This window comes from Sphaerodactylus townsendi, linkage group LG03 (genome assembly GCF_021028975.2).
Source record: "Sphaerodactylus townsendi isolate TG3544 linkage group LG03, MPM_Stown_v2.3, whole genome shotgun sequence".
NCBI lineage: Eukaryota > Metazoa > Chordata > Lepidosauria > Squamata > Sphaerodactylidae > Sphaerodactylus > Sphaerodactylus townsendi.
In genome coordinates, this window is record NC_059427.1 from 10,385,395 (window position 1) to 10,404,405 (window position 19,011).

The following is a 19,011-nucleotide window of genomic DNA, read 5'->3' on the forward strand; positions in this document are numbered from 1 at the left end:
CTTGCATTGGCTTGGAGCTGTTTCTCAGGCTAACAACAGCTGTATGAATTTCTTTTTTAATTGATTTTCCCCGCACCATTCCTTGGCACGCCCCTTTTCAATCTTACCTCATCTGAAAGTTCTGTAAATATCAATCCTGGCCTTCAATATCTCACTTTTAAGAAACTCCCATCCATCGTGCACTCCCTTCTCTTTTAGTATTCTTAACCAAGGGATCATTTTCTTAAAGTCTAGCATGTCTGACTTCCGCTACAAAGACAAGCAATGTTCGTTATGCTGACCTGATTTCCTTCTCTTTCCATTTCAGAAGCAAATGACAGGAGAGAAGCAAAAGACAGTGAAAAAGTTCAGGGAACTACACTCCTTTCTGGAGAAACAAGAGAAACGTCTGCTGGATCAAATAGAAGAGGTGGAGAAGGAGATAGCAACAACCAGGGACCAGCACTGGGCTGAACTCTCTAAGGAGCACTCCCATCTGGACAGCCTCATCCAGGAGATCCAGGAGAAGTGTCAGCAGCCGGCCAGTGATCTTCTGTGGGTAAGAGTGTTGTGGGAACAGGCAGGCTCCCAGTTGGGAAAAGCTGCCTTTCTGAGCTTCCTTCACTTGGAAGAAAAGTAGATGAGCTGTTGGGATGAGCTGGCCCTTCTTTCCCCCTTCCAAGACCTCAGCAGCCCTCCCATGACACACCTGCCCCAGACTTACCTGAAAAGATGATGGTCCCCTGCTGCTGCCAGGCATGTTGAGAGGAACAAGTGTGACCCCGACTCCAAAAACAATGATCTGGTCGAAATCCAGGCCACCAGCAGAGGACCTGAGACCATACTTTGACTGAAGACCAGTGAGGGTGGGAGCAAGACAGTAGGCAGGGAGCAGCCCAGACCTCTGAAGGGAGGCCAGGAATGCCATGGGTGCAGCCACCATTGTCAACAGTATTACTGTATTGGCCTGTCTTTTTTCTTTTTTTTTTACAGTTCCCAGTGTCAAGGTATTAGCTTCCGTTCGCTTATTAACATAATCCAATGTAGCCTCTGAATCAGAAGCTAGGAATCTGAACCAGGTCTGCTACATTAGCTTTATCTGGTATACATGGGAATTCTTTCTTTTTCCTTCACACTTGGTGAAGGAGTGTGTGAAACAGAGTCTCTCTTCCCAAACTTTGAAGGATCTTTAATTTTTACTGAATCTTGCTTTGCAGCCATCTAAAAATCCCTTCTTTTTTTCCTCCCTTAAAAGTGCTGTAGTCAATCCTCAACTCCAAACCCTCCCAATTTTTAATAGAAATGTTCTAAGTCGCTGGCAAATTACCCATCGAAGCACCAAGAGAGGAGAAACGTTGGGGCAAGATTTCTTGTCCTGAAATACGTCCTCTTGCCCCGCACATGCTTCTTGCTTTCCTGGTGCAACTTTTCACCCCAGTCCTAAACCACCCCCTGCTGGGTTCCTCTGTTCCCAAGAGGACATGCAGCTAGTTCCAACACCAGTTCAGAAGTCTGTCCGACAAAGCTGATACAATTGACTTGTTACATTGCTAATGCAATATGACAAAGATAATTTTTAAACTTCCTTTTGAAAATGGAGACCATTTCAAATGGGATCAGAAAATGACTGAAGAGTAGGGTTGTTCTTCTGAGTCAGAGGTGACATCCTACCTCCATTGGAAACACTACGTTTTCAGCAGTAGTGTGTGGAATTAATACAGCTGAAGAGACAGCAGGGAGAATGGAGGTGTGTGGAATGATTTCACAAAAAATGTTGCCAAGACACAAGCTACTGGGAAAATCTATGGAAAGCTGTGCATGCAAAAATGACCTTCCTGTGGTATTCCCTTTTTGAAATATTGCAGCCAAAGTGCCTTTTGTTTGATACGTGCAGTTTGTTGGGATTTGCAAGTGTCTGTCACAATCCAGATGGAAAGGGGTTAACTATGTTCATGCTAATTAGTTACTGAGGTCAGCGTTTTATGGCTAGTTCATTGATTAAACTATTTGTCACCTTACCCCCCCCCCCCAATTGCTTGTGTGAGACTAGTCCAGTGGCATTCCTGCCTAGGGACAGGGGGTACCCTATGTCCCCGGGCGCCCCGTTTGGTCACGTAGGGGGATGCCAACATTTCAGGGTCTTTTGTGTGTTTTTAAATTTTTAAAGTGTTTTTTCACCAAACTTGGGTGGTATCATAAGAATAGTTAACAGATGATACCCTGAAAATTTGGTGTCACTAGCTTTAAAAATACAACCCTTCCAGGCACCCCAAGAAATTTGCCCAAGATTCTTTGTTTTGCAGTGACTTTGATCCATTGTAGCCAATGGGGAGTTTCTGAGTGTGTAGGCAGGCTGCACATTTTTTTACGATAGAGCAACCAGACTTTCAGGGTGGCTCCAGGCAGGCCTCCTGGTAATAGCATCCAGGTTTGGAGACCTTTGATTTTGGGGGTTCAATTTTATGGGCCCCCAAAAGGAAACTATTGTTTCCCCGCTCCTGCACATGAAAGCCTGTGGACTGAGTTCTCTCAGAACTCTCTCAACTCCCCCCCCCACTCCAGAATCAAAGCTCACCAAGCTTGGATGCTGTTACTCAAGGCCTCTTGGAAGACACCTTGAGAATCACAAGCATATATTGGTACATTTGCAGCCTACACTCAGAAATTCCTCAGCTATTTTGACGGGCAAGGTAACTGCAAAACAAAGAATCTTCAGGCAGAATTTCTTGGGGTGCCTGGAAGGGATGTATTTTTAAAGCTAGTGACACCAAAATTTCAGCGTAACATCACAGTAACTATTCTTATGATGCCACCCAAGTTTGGTGAAGTTATGTTCAGGGGGACCAAAGTTATAGTTACTCAAATGGAGTAGCCCCCTTCTCAGGTTAGCTCCCATTGAAAACAATGGGGATGGGAGGCATTCCATTTGGAAGTCCATAACTTTGCTGCCCCTGAACCAAACATCGTAGGCTTCGGGTGGTATCATCAGGGCAGTCTCTGGACCAGTGCCCTGAAGTCATGGTGCCACTAGCTTTAAAAATGCGCTCCCTGCGGGCCCAAAACATAAAAATACCCCCCAAAAAGCCAAATACCTTGCATTAGCATTTGTTCATATTTGGGCAGGACATAGTCCGGACAATTTTTTGTCCGAATGTGCTAAGTACTTTGCCCAGAATTCCAGCAGGATCTGCTATTTGTTTCATCTGAATCTCCAACCCTCAAAAGTGATGCTGTTTCAGGGTGGGGGAGAATCCACCCCCAAACAGCATCACTTTCAATATTGTTTTAACGGGGGACCCACAGATTCTCCTTTAAAGGCAGATTTAAAAGAAGAATCTACAGGCTCCCTAGTTTTAAATACCATTAGAAAGTGATGCTGTTTGAAATTGAATTCCACTGGAGGTGTTTTGTGAGAGGTGATGCTGACATTTGTTTGGTAAATGTTTTGCTGGGGGTGATTTGTGAGAGATTTACATGCTTAATATCCACTTGCACTGGCTTGGAGTTGTTTCTCAGGCTAACAACCTACCTCATAGGGTTGTTGTGATTAGGAAATTAGGAAAATAGTTGGTGAGGAGAGAGCCATGTATGTTTTGATGGGAGTGGGAGGTGTTTTGTGAGCTGGTGCAAAAAATCATTGTTTGGTCATGGTGGGGGAGGGTGGCTGCCCATACGCCGGGCGTGGGGGGAGGGCGCGCCAAACTCAGGTTTTGTCCCCGGGCTCCAGTTTGCCTAGGTACGCCCCTGGACTAGTCACATAGTCAGAAGTTATAAAAGTAAAGTATGTTTCTTTGTCTAAATCTCAGACTATGCACACCATGCACACGAGGCATCTTTTTGTTGAGATCACCACAAGAGGCATCATGTGGGACCATATGATGCTGAGCAATGTAACCAAGTTAGTATTAGGATAGTAAGGTATTCTTTATTTTTCTTCCATGTAAACCTTTCCTATTAGTAAGTAAACTTATTTATATAAAAACAGCAACTGTCTCATGGTCTCTTATTCTGTTACTCTGCTAAGTATTAAGTATTAAGAGTAGAAACCCAACACAGTTCCTTCCTCGACTTGCACCAAAACTCAGTACCTGTGGCCAACTTCCACCCCCTCCCTTCAGAAGATTTTTGGGGGGGCTTTTAAAAATGAGCAATGACTAGATTGCCATAGCTTTATGGCATCATAATAATTAGCATTGTAGCAATGTCACTAGTTCTTATCTTTTATTTTAAAAGACTGCACATTTCTATTTATAACAAGGAGTAAATACTTTGAAAGCTGGGGATCAATATATTGCTACAATGCTACTGTAATCTAGCTATTATACTTAAACCTGGAGATGCCCTTCAGTGGCAAGAAGGAAAATAACAGTGACACACTGTAAGGTTGGGTTGAGTAATTAGGAGGTTAAGTTTGGAGTCGGTGTGTAACCTTGCTCTACATTCCTAGTCCTGGGCATTTTGCCCAGAGATTCTGCTATCTGCTTGTAACCTTGCGGCTGCCTTGCTTATTTCTGTTTCTCGTGAAATGTGTGAATCTTTGTCTGGGAACAGAGGCTTTGTTTATGTTAAAGGGGATGTAGCAGCGCAAACCCAATAAATTAAAGCAGTAGATTCGGGCCGAAGTCTAGATCAGAACTTCATTATACCAATGTATTCGATCATGATTGCCAACCATTAAAGATCTTTCAAAGGTACTTTAATCCTGGACTGTTCTGGTTCATTACATTATGCGAGTTCTCCTAAAACCTTTTCTGGATTAAGTTCCTGATTGAGCTCCGATGTCAGCCGACATGCGGAAGTTGGGATTCAAGGGTCCGTTAAATTTGGAATACGAGGTGGAACCGGTAACCCCCAAAGAGGGTTCTGGTTCACTTCGCCCTGCATCCACCGAAGCTCGAGAGCCCAGAGAGTCCCTCTCCCTGGTGGCTCTCTCCTGTCCTCGACTGAGTTGGAGTATGGCTTTTCTACATTTGCAAGAGCAGGTTGATCAAGCTGCACTCGTGGCTCGTCGTACCGTGTCCTCTGAAACCATCGCCACGTGTTGTGAGCTCTCTGATGCTGGCGGCGGGATGTGTATGGATCGTGCCCCTGCTGAACGACATATCACCACTCGCCAACGTGTGTATTACAAACCGGTAATGCGCAAGGTCACGGAAGAAATTGGGCTATCAACCATTCATGGCTTCCCCTGTGAATCGTTGGAGCGTTTTTTGGATCGTTACCTGGAGGACCCCCCTGTGGATTATTGGCAGAGTACGGGAGCACGACCCAAAGTAGCTACTAGGGAAGTTCCTTCGCGAGAGTCCATGGATTTCATTGCCCCGCACGCGGAAGCCTTGGCTGCCTTGCCCGCCGTCGAAGCGGAGGATGTGCTGGATGAGGAACCTGAAGATCCAGGAGAATCGTCGTATTCCTCTGGAGACGATGGAGCTGAGGGACCGATCCAGGTGCCACTTGAGGAACAGTCTATCTGAGCCGATGTGGAGCAAGTCCAAGGACAATTTGACCTCCCCCGTCCCAGACCTGACGATGACTTGGAGGACCTTAAGTGGCAACGAGCTTGTGAATGGCAACGGGCAAGGGAAGATCTTCTGGAAGAGCAGCGACTCCAGCATGTTCGCCTTCATGAGGAGCTGGAAAAAGAGAAGGAAGCCTTTTATCTTCAACTCCAACGAGACCGTGAGAAACAGGAGAGGGAGATACATATGGCTGCTGAACGCTCCAGGCTCGATCTCTCCCGACAGAAACTGACCCTTCGTGCTCTTCGGGATCAAGGTGACATCAATGCGGAGATGCAACGAACAGAGAAAGAGAGACTTTTACGTGACCGTGCAGATATTGAACAGCAACGTGAAGCTCTCCGCAGGAGAGAAAGGGAATTAGCCGCTAGAGAGGCTCGGGCACAACGGGCCGATACCAACACCCATAGGGTCCCGCAGAGAGACAGTTCCGCACCCCTACGCATTCAACCTGCGGTGCAAACGGCTTCCGGACGGCCCCCCGCCGCACCTGTTCCTCAACGGGTGCCGGTGCAAGCACCAAGACCTATCCCTGCTCCGGTTCCGGGTCAGGCTTATGCGAGGCCTCCCATCCTGGCTCGTTTTGATGGCACCGCTTCCAAATTGCCTTATTTCATCCTTCAGTTGGACGCGCATATGCAGGATTTCGAGGATCTCTATCGCTCCGAGAGGGAGAAAGTAAGAGACATTGGTTCTGTGCTTGATGGGGAAGCGGCTGAATGGTTTGTGGATTTGTTTGAACAGGTCGCGGAGGAGGTGGAATCCGTGGCAGCACTACTGCAAGGGCTGTGAACTCGGTTCGAAGACATAGATGCGGTCGATAAAGCCATGAAAACCCTCAAAACCATCACGCAAGGGAATCGGCCGTTTGCTGACTATGCCCGGCAGTTTCGGTTAGCGGCCAGCAAAATCCCCGACTGGCTGGAACGAATGAAATGCGAATACTTCTACGAGGGTTGTGACCTTAAAATCCGAAAATATGCTATATTGCATCGGGAGCCCAGAACAGTGGCTGAATGGATAGGAGGGCAAATCTCTACTCGTCTTCTGCGTGCCAAAGGAACACCAACCAAAGCTCCACCTGCTAAGTCAACCGGTGCTCCTGCTAAAAAGCCGATCGGAGCAACGTCCTCCACCGAAACCACATCGGAACGTCGCCGTCGCTTGGGTCTCTGTCTCTATTGTGGAGAAGCCGGTCATATGGCTGCTAATTGCCCAAAGAAAACCAAAACCACTGGTCCCGGGTCTACTCGCAAGCCAGCAGCTAAACCGCCACGTAAAGCTGGAAACAAAACCTTTGAAGCCTCCTTCACATGCCCTCATGCGGGTAGTCACGCCGGGCCGGGAAGGTGAACTGGGGCCTCCCTTTCTGTTGGGCTATCTTCTACTCCTGCCGAGGACAACATCCCTGCACCGGATGCGGTGAGTGACGGTGGAGCCCCTATTACTCTAATGACTACCTTAGCTAATCCAGCCAAAAAAACTCGTATATTAGCACAGGCTCTCGTTGACTCGGAATGCTCCCATTGTCTCATGTGCCCCCAAGTAGCTGACCAGCTGGGACTCGATAAAATTGCACTCGTTAAACCCATTCCATTTACTCAAATGGATGGCAGTCTCTTGGGGGGGAAGGCCCAGCCCGTTTTAGAACTGAACCGGTGCTCCTTCGTTGCGCTGAACACTGGGAAAGGCGTAGCTTTATTTTAGCTCCGGTGGCTAGACACCCCATTGTGTTAGGAATGTCATGGCTTGAAGCCCACGAACCGACTATCAAATGGAGTGCACACATTGTCCGATTCACAGATCCGCCTTGCGGAGACCACATGCATGAGGGTTACCCTCCTCTTGACTCCCCTGCTTCTGTAACCCACACCTCGATGGGCCTGGAAGTGACTCCTCCCTTCAATTTACCAGGGGTCCCGAGAGACTATTGGGATTTGGCTAAAGTTTTTGAGGAAAGTGAATGCGATCAACTGCCACCCCATAGAGACACCGATTGCAAAATCACTCTGGTGCCCAGAGCCAAATTGCCCAAGGGTAGGATTTACCGAATGAGTCCCTCCGAAGAAAGGGAACTGCGAGCCTTTTTAGATAAAAATCTGGCTCGTGGATTCATTCGGCGAGCTACCAAGAGTACTTACGCTGCTCCTGTGTTGTTTGTGAAAAAAAGGATGGTTCTTTACGGTTGTGTACGGATTATAGAGGTCTAAACGCTATTTTGGTGTCCAACAAGTACCCTTTGCCCTTGATCAAAGACCTTTTAGACGCTCTGGGTACTGGACGGATTTTTACAAAGCTGGATCTGCGAGAAGCTTACTACCGGGTGCGCATCGCAGAGGGTTTTGAGCACCTAACCGCCTTTAATACCAAATTTGGCCAATATGAATATCTTGTAATGCCATTTGGATTAAATGGAGCCCCAGGGGCTTTCGTGGCTCTCATCAATGATGTACTACAAGACTTATTGTTCAAGGGAGTGGTGGTGTATTTGGACGATGTTCTTATCTACTCCCAAACTGAGGAGGAGCACGTTCGTTTAGTTAGAACCGTTTTGCAACGTCTCCTCGACAACTCCCTTTTTGCTAAGTTGTCCAAGTGTTCCTTTCATCAACGAAAAATGGATTACTTAGGGTACAGCGTCTCGGCTGACGGCTTAGAAATGGATCCTAGCAAAGTAGCGGCAGTCCTAAACTGGCCGGTCCCCACTAACCGGAGGGAACTTCAGTCGTTTCTCGGCTTTGCCAACTTCTACCGTGACTTTATTCCCCTGTTCGCTGAAATGGCATTGCCCCTTACTGACCTCCTACGCACAAAGGGTCACGGGCCACTGGCCAGCAAGCCAAGAGGCCCATTACTCTGGACTCCTGCCTGTCAACGATCCTTCCAACTGCTAAAAACAGCGTTCACTACTGAGCCCATTTTGAAACATCCCGATCCTACTCTCCCCTTCGTGGTACATGTCGACGCTTCGGATAAAGCCCTGGGCGCGGCCCTTTTGCAGAAAAATTAAGATAATAAACTCATGCCGTGTGCTTATTTATCGAAAAAACTGTCGGGTCCCGAGTTGAACTGGACTGTGGGTGATAAGGAAACGGCGGCTATCAAGGAGGCTTTGAGTACTTGGAGACATTGTTTGGAAGGGGCGTCCCATCCTTTCCAAGTTTGGTCTGATCATAAAAACTTGGCCGCTCTCTCCACACCAACCAAGATGTCCGCTAAACAGCTGCGGTGGGCGGATTTTTTTCTCTAGGTTCAACTTCTCTGTTCATTTCTTTCCTGGCAACAGCAACAAGCTTGCGGACGCACTCTCCCACCTCCCTAAAGGGGCGGAGACGTGCTTACGCTCTGTGCCATGCACCGTTCTGACACCAGCACAGTTGGGATTGGCACTTACCAGGTCCCAATCCAAACTTCAGCCTTCCATCATTGCTGCCTCTCCTTCTACACCCGTTCCTGATATTGACACGCCCTTTCTGCTACGCTTACAGGAGGCGGGACGCCATTCCGTTCCTGCCGAGGACAATGACTCTTTGCTCATTCTCCAGGGGGGTGTTTGGTGACGGGGGAATGTTGGTTTGTGCCGCCGCCCCTTTGTAAGGAGGTGCTACAGGCTGGTCACGACGCTAAACAGGCTGGTCATTTTGGATTTCTTAAGACTCTCCATCTGTTACGCCGGCAATTTTGGTGGCGCAATATGCGTAAGGACATTGAGTCTTATGTGAAAGGGTGCACGGTGTGTGCAGAAGCAAAGCCAATAGTAGGTAAACCTCATGGCTTGCTCCAACCCATACCGCTGGCCTCACGTCCCTGGCAGATTATTTCTATGGACTTTATTACTGATCTTCCTGACAGTCATGGCAACACGGTGTTATGGGTGGTGGTGGATTTGTTTTCCAAGCAAGCACATTTCATTCCATGCCCCACCATTCCTTCCGCTCCTAAACTGGCCAGGTTGTTTCTTCAACATGTTTACCGTTTGCACTCCGCCCCGCTCAAAGTAATTTCGGACCACGGTCCTCAGTTCGTTTCTAAGTTCTGGAAATCCTTTTTGGATCTGTTGGGTACTTCCTCAGCGGTCGCAGCTCCGTACCACGTGCAAAGTGACGGGCAGTCGGAACAGACCAACAGAACACTGGAGCAGTATCTGCGTTGCTACACTAACTACCACCAGACCAATTGGGTGGACTTGCTCCCATTTGCTGAATACGCTTACAATAACGCAGTGCACAGTAGTACTGGCAAATCCCCGTTTGAGGTGGTGGCATGACAAACCTTTCCACCATTCCCACTGCTCTCGGATCAAAAGTTGCAACCACCTGAATTTGACGAATGGATCCGATCGCTGGCTGAGGGGTGGAAATCGGTTACCACCGCTCTCACTCATGCCCAAGAGTCCCAGAAAGTGCAGGCTGATAAACATCGAGTAGATTTTCCTCTACATGTGGGGGAGTGGGTTTATCTTTCTACAAAAAACCTTAGGGATGTGCATCGTTATTCCAAACTGGGCAAGAAATTCATAGTGCCGTTTCGGATCCAACAAGTGATTAACAATGTTACTGCACGGCTTGTATTGCCTAACTCACTAAGCAATATTCATCCCGTCTTTCATTCCAGTTTGCTCAAGCGGGCTCCAGATTCCGATGCCTGGCACGACCCACCGGAGAAACCCCCGCCGGTCTTGATTGATGGACATAAGCACTTTGAAATCGACGCGATATTGGATTCCCGTCTGATTCACAATCGGCTGCAGTATTTAGTTTCTTGGGTGGGGTATTCGTCCGGCCATAATCAATAGGTGTATTACGAGAACATACAAGCTCCTGCGCTTATTGCCGCTTTTCATAAATCTTTTCCTGACAAAGTAGGGGGGAAGGGGGCTTTCTTTGGGGAGGCAGAATGTAAGGTTGGGTTGAGTAATTAGGAGGTTAAGTTTGGAGTCGGTGTGTAACCTTGCTCTACATTCCTAGTCCTGGGCATTTTGCCCAGAGATTCTGCTATCTGCTTGTAACCTTGCGGCTGCCTTGCTTATTTCTGTTCCTCGTGAAATGTGTGAATCTTTGTCTGGGAACAGAGGCTTTGTTTATGTTAAAGGGGATCTTCGCGCGCAAACCCAACTCGTAAAAGCAGTGGGTCGAGCGGGGTCTGGTCAGAACTCGCATTGTCTGTATTCGATCATGATTGCCAACCATTAAAGATCTTTCAAAGGTACTTTAATCCTGGACTGTTCTGGTTCATTACACACACGGCTGAGGCAGAAAATATTTCTGGGAAAGCCTCTGCATCCTGCATAAGAGCTATACATCCCAATTTGAGGACTTCCTGTCTTCCATGTGAGGAAACATTCCTTTATGAAAGTAGCCACTGTTGAGTCATCAAAGCAGATCACTTAGCCCTGTCTGAAATGCCTCTACTTTGCTCATATTACCCTTACAAAGATTTTCTTCCTCTTTATAAAAAAATCTACTCCAGTATTTGAGTGGAGTCTGTTAGCTGGGCAGAAGAAAAGAGTGCAGAATCTTCCAGGATGCAGGGAGTCTTCCTGATTCAGTTATCCGAAGTGGTGGAAAGTCTCTCCCTTTTTGTGTGGGGAAATTAACTGGAGCAGACTCTTGGCTTGCAAAAGGCTGGGCAACATGGGGTCTTGGATGCCTATTTATACAAGAGTCAGCTTGGTGTAGTGGTTAGGAGCAGGTGAACTTTAACCTGGAGAACCGGGTTTGATTCCCCACTCTTCCACCTGAGCAATGGATTCTTATCTGGTGAACCAGATTGGATTCCCCGCTCCTACATTCCAGCCGGGTGACCTTAGGCTAATCACAGTTCTTCAGAACTCTCTCAGCCCCACCTACCTCATAAGGTTTCTGTTGTGGGGAGAGGAAGGGAAAGGAGTTTGTAAGCCCCTTTGAGTCTCCTACAGGAGAGAAAGGGCGGATATAAATCCAACTCTTCTTCTATATAGAAACACGCAGGAGAGTGGGTAAAAGTTGAATAATTTTTATTTAGGGATAAAAATGGGGGTACCCAAGCACAATGAAATAGCAGAACACACACACAGTCCTAGAATAGGGATCTAGAACAGATAAGGAATATAGGGAGGGGCAATTGAAGTCATAGTCACCTGATCCTGGAGCGGAATGGTCTAATGAACAGAACTGAGCAACCCATGCTTAGCTTTGTGGAGCAGTATCACAGACAGAGAGCTGTCCAGAGATACTGAACACTGTCTATTGGGAAAGTGGGCTTTTTGTAGGGAAAAATGGACCCTCAGGGCCCCTGATCCTAAATCTCTGTAGACAAAAGGGATTTCCTGCCCTTCCTGGGAAGGACAAGAGAAAGACATCAACCTTAATTGCAGGGTGGGGAGGTTGTCATCAGTCTAATGGGTTTAGACATCAGCCTGATGTGCCCAGGGAGATTACAGCTGTGAAACAACGATAATGTAAAATAAGGTGTCATTAAAAGTGTTACTCATAGGAAGAAACATCAATTAGTACAATACAGGGCAGGCAAGCACATTAATACTTCCTTTGTCTTCTCTGGTGCATATGGTCCAGGGCTGGAGATGGGAACTCCCTCCACACAAGATCTGTTGTGTAGACTTACTCCTTTCAGGATGGTTGTGATAGGACATTATGCAAGTTGCTTTGTAGGGAGACTAGTCCATACCAAGTTCTTTTTCCTTGCAGGCTACCCAAAACAAGCTTCTCTATTTTGGCACTGCTGCTGGGCATCCAAGGTTGACTGAGATGGTAGAGGTGGCACTGTCTTAAAACAGGGGCCCTTGTTCCACCGTAGGTCAATCTGGCAACAATGCGCCCTTTTAGCAACCATTGAGGACTCTTTTCTCTGTCTCACTTTCTCTCTCTTTCTGCCTTTAGGATGCCAGAAGCACCTTGAAGAGGTAAGTGGATCTTTCTCATTAACCTTCTTTACAGTGTGAGGGATCTACGTAGCCATTGGAAAGAGGAAACCAATTATCAGAGCCAGAAAAATTGTGCTTCTGCTTAAAGTCTCCTCAGGTGGAATTTGAGGAACAAAAATTGTCATGTGATTTTACTGGGCTGAAAGATTCCACACCTCCCGCCAGGAACAAATGAGGAAAAGGAACAGCAGTGATGTCATGTGACCTGTTTGCTTCCACTGCCAATCAGCCTCACTGAGGAGAACATAAGCGGGGCCTGCAGAATGAGACCAGTAATGAGTCCACTAACCACCCCTGTACAGCTAAAAAAAAAGGCGTGGAGGCTGATGGTGCCTGCTAACAGTGCTCCTCAGAGGTTGGCTGCCTTTGGCTATGGAAGCTCCCTTCTGTCACCAGTTCTCATAGTTTTATATAGTTTTATAGTTTCCTGCTTCAGGAAACTTGTCTGATCCCCTTTTAAAGCTATCAGAGTTTGTGGCCATCAGTACCTTGCCCAGCAATGATTTAATAGAGTAATTACTGATTGAGAATGAAATATGCCATTATATCTGTCCCTAACCTATTTCTCAAAAGGTTAATTGGGTGCCCCTGAATTCTTGAATTATGGGAGAGGGAGAAAAAGATGTAGCCGATTTTGCCCGCCTCCATTTTATCCTTACAACAAATCTCTTCAGAGAGAAAGAGGCTGGTCTAAACTCACCCAGTGAGCCAAATGGCTGAATGTGAAATTGAACCAGGGTCCTTCTCTAGTCCAGAACTCCAACCACACCAGCTTTCTTGTGGAGCAGCAAAAATGGGGAAATAACTCCCCCCTTCCTGCAGTGCAGTTCAGAATGGGGGAAAAAAGGCTGGTGGGGGAGGCCAGAGCGCTTCCTCCCCCTGATGGTGGCATTATGAATCCAGATGGGCTTGGTATTCTTTTTAAATAGCTGTTCCTCACAACTACTATGTGGTTCTAGGTTCTCAGGAGCTACACTGAGGTGAATCTTCCTATCCAAAGGGCCTCCCATTTTGTTCTTCTCTCAGCCTCAGCCTGTTTCTCTAGGCTTTCTGTCAATTCCTCCTTTTCTCTGATCCCCGGTGGCAGGGAGGGTTATGAATTGGATGGATGTTTGATTTTTCCTCAAGGTGTGAAGAAAAGGAGACGTTTGCGAATCCAGTGACTTTTCCTCATGCACTGAAGAAGCGCATCTCGGACTACTCCAATCAAAATCTCAATTTGGAGAGCATCATGAAGCAAATCACACGTAATGAATAAATGCTGCAGGGATTTCAGATTGGACATTAGATTTGGCCAGATGTGTTTTAGTATACTTTAGATTTCTTATATCATTAGCAAAACCAGGAACATGAGGAAGTTATGTAAGTAAAGGTTATAAAGATCATTTTAGTTCTCTTTGTAAAGTTTTCAGAACTATTCCACAGCTTTAGCTTAGAACTGCTGGGATTTTCTCAAACTTATTTGACGCTGCTGATCTTGGCTCATTTCTGTGACTGTGTCCTGGCAAACTGTGAGGTTGATGGTAGAATAAACAATGAAAATGAAAGGGGAGGGGAGGGGAGGTAACTGACCTTCAGGATACTCTCATTTAGTGGAGACATCTTCCTGATGCATTTCAAGGGGGTGGGGAGGTGAAACCCATTCTCATTGCAGTGTGTCTGTGGCCAAATTGGACCTGCGAAAACTGACCCCTTGGACTGAGTGTTTTTGTTTGAGTATGTCATAGCTGAGGTCACAGAGTGGTCCCAAGGGAACAGCGGCTCATTCCGCACATGCAGAATAATGCTCTTTCAAACTGCTTTCAGTTGTCTTTGAAGCTGTGTGGAATGGCAAAATCCACTTGCAAACAGTTGTGAAAGTGGTTTGAAAACGCATTATTTTGCATGTGCGGAAGGGGCTTCAGAGTGCTGTCTTAAACAGATTCACCCCTTTCTAAGCCCATTGAAACCAGTGGGTTTAGAAGGATTTTTCCCCCTGTTTAGGATGACACTGTGGAACTTCTGTCTGAGGAGATCCTAAGTTAGCTGGAGTGGACACTTGGGCCTCAGTCCTTAGCATACTTACTATGAAGTGAATCTCCTGTGACTCACTCAAAGTGTGTGGTGAAAATGGAAAAATGTGAATATTTCCACATTAATTAAATTTGGGAAGAATATTTCCCAGAAGTAGGTTCTACCTAACTTTCATCTGAGACTCAGAAGATGCATGTCCATATGTGCCATCAAGTCACAACCAATTTAGGGTGACCCCAGGAAAAGGTTTCCAAGGTAAGGGAGAAGCAGAGATTTCTTTGCCATTACTATAGTCTGCATAATCTTCTGGGGTCACCCATAGAAGCAGCAACCCTGCTTAGCTTTCAAGATATGATGAGGTGGAGCTATACCATGGCACCTTCCCTCCCCAAGGAAAAAAACCCTAAACAATATTATTAGCTGATGGTTTTTTTAGATTTGTGATAGGCACAAGGGTCTCACTTTGGTTCCTTTGTTTCCTCAGACTCTCTGGATTCTGGACTTCAGCTGCAGAAAGGTATGTATATTGATCAATGATTTCTTTAAATGTCTCACCTTTCAAGGTGTGTTCTTGAACTTGGTGTCTTCTCAGAGATACACAAAGGATTCATGTTGAGTCAACAAAACACTAACATATTAATGTACAAAAGAAATTTTTTTACTGTTCAAATCTATACATCCAAATGAAGGATTAATGTAAAAACAGGCAGTAATTCCAAATGAAGCAGTAAAGCAACTGTCGGGAGGGGAAGTGTGGGGAAACCAGCTGTACAGAAGCCCCATTTCTGATGTGCTTTATCAGTAGCTACACCAGCGACTTCATTAAAGACAGTTGCTTTACTGCTTTATTTGAGAATCCTGCTTGTTTGGCCTTTATTATTTCATTTGAGTATCACTGCCTGTTTGTTGCATTGATAACTGCAATTGAACCTTATTAGAGCCATAACTTGTGTTTAGCAGAATTACATCATAATAAGCTTGTAAAGCAACTTAGGAAACAAATACAAGAGAATTTATTTTCCATTAATATGCTAGCGTTTCATTGCTACAACATGGCTTCCTTGTGTATTTTGTTATTCATCTACATTGCCTTTCTGTGTTACTGTTTCTCCACAGATAATATTACAGTGGCCCAATCTCCACTGAGAAATTAAATATGGATACATCCAGGTTTCAAAAGAAACAGTACCTTTTCATCTCACATTCTCCCTTCCCACTGCACTGAAAACCTAGATGTCTATTCAAGTAATGTAGATTCAAGTAACACTCCCCTTGAACACGCGATCCGCTCAGTGGGAATGTTTTTCCTCGTCCTGATTGGCTGTCATGTTGTGTTGGGGCGGGCGGGACCTTTTCTATTTTTTCACACGCAGCAATATAAGGACATCACTACATGGCATCGTTGGACAATTTGATTGGCTATTGGGTTGAAGCGGGAACATTACAGTGGTACCTCGGTTTTCGTCGGTAATCCATCCGGCGACACTCGGCGAAAACTGAAACCGGTGAAAACCAAGGCTACGCCATTTGCGCATGCGCTACGCAAATGGCATAGCAAATTTATGCAAAAAGTGTAAATCTACGCAAACAGCCAGCAAAAAACAAGGCGGAAACCAAGGTGGCCAGCGAAAACCAAAGTGGCCAGTGAAAACCGAGGCAAAAAACGGCCAGCAGCGACCAGCGAAAACCAAAATCAATGACTTCCAAGGTCGTCAAAAACTGAGGTACCACTGTACTCTGCCCCGATTGAAAATTCATAATTCTTATTAAGACCTTTAATGTTCCAACACAGCTACATATGAACAATATTTACTAATCGTTGTGCCATAGCAATGTAATATTATTGCAACGTGGCCATTCCCAGCACATGGCCAAAAAAAAAAGGCTGTGCTCGTCCACTGCGCTCTGATTGGCTGGAAAGGCGTCGCGTTACTTCTTTTTGATATGTAGCACCCCACAACTTATCTTTCCTATTTTAGGAAAGGTCTATTTTAGTTCAGGCCTGAAGCTCCTTATTCTCACAAGAAGTTTCAGGTTCCTAGTTCACACACTGATTGTTTTGTGTGAGAGCAATTCCTGCAGCATAACACAAGTTTTTGCAGAACTGGAAATAGGTTTGCAAGACCTAAGGAAGGCTGTTAACAATAGACATTTTGGAGCACACTGGTTCAGAGTTAGTAGCGACTTGACTGTACTTTACACACACACACACACACACACAGTAAGTTACCTGCACAGTGGCAGGGAGGGGACATTATTATTATCATTATCATTATCATTATCATTATTATCATCATCATCATCATCATCATTATTATTATTATTATTATTATTATTATTATTATTATTATTATTATTATTATTATTATTATTATTATTATTAATATTTATAAACCGCCCTCCCCCGAAGGGCTCAGGGTGGTGAACAAACAAATAGATAGAGCACAATAAAATCAGTAATCATTAAATAACGGCTCTATACATATTTAAAACCAACCCCATTAAAATGCAGCGTTCTAACATCAGGTATAGCAATGGCGTCCTACTAATAGATCCCCTAAAAAGGGGGAGGGGAAGAAGAGAAGAGGGACAGCAGGGTCCACAGATGTTAAAAAGGGGGGGGCATCAGCGGCCGGCCTCTCCAAAGGCCCGGTGGAACAACTCTGTCTTGCAGGCCCTGCGGAAATCATTAAGATCCCGCAGGGCCCGCGTAGCTGGAGGTAGAGTGTTCCACCAGGCAGGGGCCAGAGCTGTAAAAGCTCTGGCCCGGGTGGAGGCTATCCGCATCATAGAGGGGCCAGGGATCACCAGTAAGTTGGCCTCTGCTGAACGCAGAGGTCGATTTGGGACATATGGGGCAAGACGGTCCCGTAGGTACGGAGGTCCCAGGCCGCGCAAGGCCTTAAAGGTCAATACCAACACCTTGAAGATGATTCGGAATTCAACCGGTAACCAGTGCAGGCGGCGCAACACAGGTGAAATATGATCTCTGGCGGCACCTCCTGTGAGCAGGCGGGCCGCCGCATTCTGGACCAGTTTTAATTTCCGAATCAGTCGCAAGGCCTGCGTAGAGTGAGTTGCAATAGGCTAGCCTGGAGGTGACCGTTGCATGGATCACAGTAGCCAGATCCGTTTGGGAGAGGAAGGGGGCCAGCCGTCGGGCCTGCCGGAGATGAAAAAACGCAACCCGGGTTACATGGGCCACCTGGGTCTCCATTGAAAGAGACGAATCCAGGTGGACCCCCAGGCTACGGACGGAGGAGGCCGGTGCCAATGTAGCCCCCTCCCACACCGGCGGCTGGAAATCCCCAACCCCTCCTCCCCGGCCCAGCCAGAGGATCTCCGTCTTCGATGGATTCAGTTTTAACCTGCTCTGCTTCAACCAACCAGCGACCGCCTCCAAACAATGCTGGAGAGCTACAGGGGCGATGACTGTTCCCCCCTCCATCAACAGAATGAGCTGAGTGTCATCAGCATATTGATGACAGGTCAGCCCAAAGCTCCGTACCAACTGAGCAAGGGGTCGCATATAGATGTTAAATAACAGCGGGGACAACAGCGCTCCCTGAGGTACACCACACTGAAGTGGGCACTTTCGGGAGGCTGAGTCCCCGCACCACACTTGCTGGGTCCGGTCCCGGAGAAACGAGGCAATCCACTGAAGGACAGTGCCTCGCACCCCAGAAGCGGCCAGGCGGTGGGTCAAAAGATCGTGATCGACCACATCAAACGCTGCGGTAAGATCTAACAACACCAGCAGCGCCGATCCGCCTCGGTCAAGTTGCATACGGAGCATGTCTGTGACGGCGACAAGAACAGTCTCCGTCCCATGCCCAGCACGGAAGCCGGACTGGAAGGGATCGAAAGCCGATGTGTCCTCCAGGAAGCCCTGAAGCTGCTCCAACACCACTCTCTCAATTACCTTCCCCAGATTCGAAATGGGGCGGTAATTGGCCAGATCACCAGGATCTAACGATGGTCTTTTTAAGAGTGGGCGGACCACTGCCTCCTTCAACCCACCTGGGAAAACTCCTCGCTCAAGGGAGCTATTGATGATATTCAACAGGTGGGGTCGTAGCTCCGCCCGGCATGCTTTAATAAGCCAGGAGGGGCACGGATCCAGAGGACAAGTAGTAGGTCTAACAGCAGCCAGGGCCCTGTCGACAGTGGCTTCAGAGAGCAGGGAAAACTGGGCCAAACAAGGGCCAGAAGACGGCAAGGGAGCCTCCAGTTCACTTATTGTCTCTAAGGTGGAGGGAAGGTCCTGGCGGAGCGACGTGACTTTGTCTGCAAAAAAGCTCATAAATGCCTCACAGCTGATAGTCAATTGTTGATTTGTAGAGCCCTCAGACAATGAGGTGAGTGACCGAATGATACGAAATAATTGCGCTGGGCGAGAGCTAACAGATGCAAGAGAGGAGGAGAAGAATGTCCTCTTTGCCTCCTTCGTTGCCATCTCATAGGCCTTCATAAACGTCCTATAAGATGTTCGCGCAGCTCCGTCACGAGACTTCCTCCACACTCGCTCTAGCCGTCTGAGCTCCCGTTTCATACAGCGTAGCTCCTCAGTATACCAAG

The 19,011-nt window shown here is 46.9% G+C and overlaps 1 protein-coding gene across 1 annotated transcript in view; it reads left to right on the top strand.

The window, feature by feature from the left end:
• LOC125429982 (E3 ubiquitin-protein ligase TRIM7-like) overlaps positions 1 to 19,011 on the top strand; it is a 120,551-nt gene that overhangs the window by 96,386 nt on the left and 5,154 nt on the right. The window contains exons 6-9 of the mRNA XM_048491619.1: positions 308 to 538; positions 12,377 to 12,399; positions 13,549 to 13,667; positions 14,918 to 14,950. Of these exons, the coding sequence (XP_048347576.1) occupies positions 308 to 538; positions 12,377 to 12,399; positions 13,549 to 13,667; positions 14,918 to 14,950 (406 nt within the window). The remainder of the gene's footprint in view (positions 1 to 307; positions 539 to 12,376; positions 12,400 to 13,548; positions 13,668 to 14,917; positions 14,951 to 19,011) is intronic.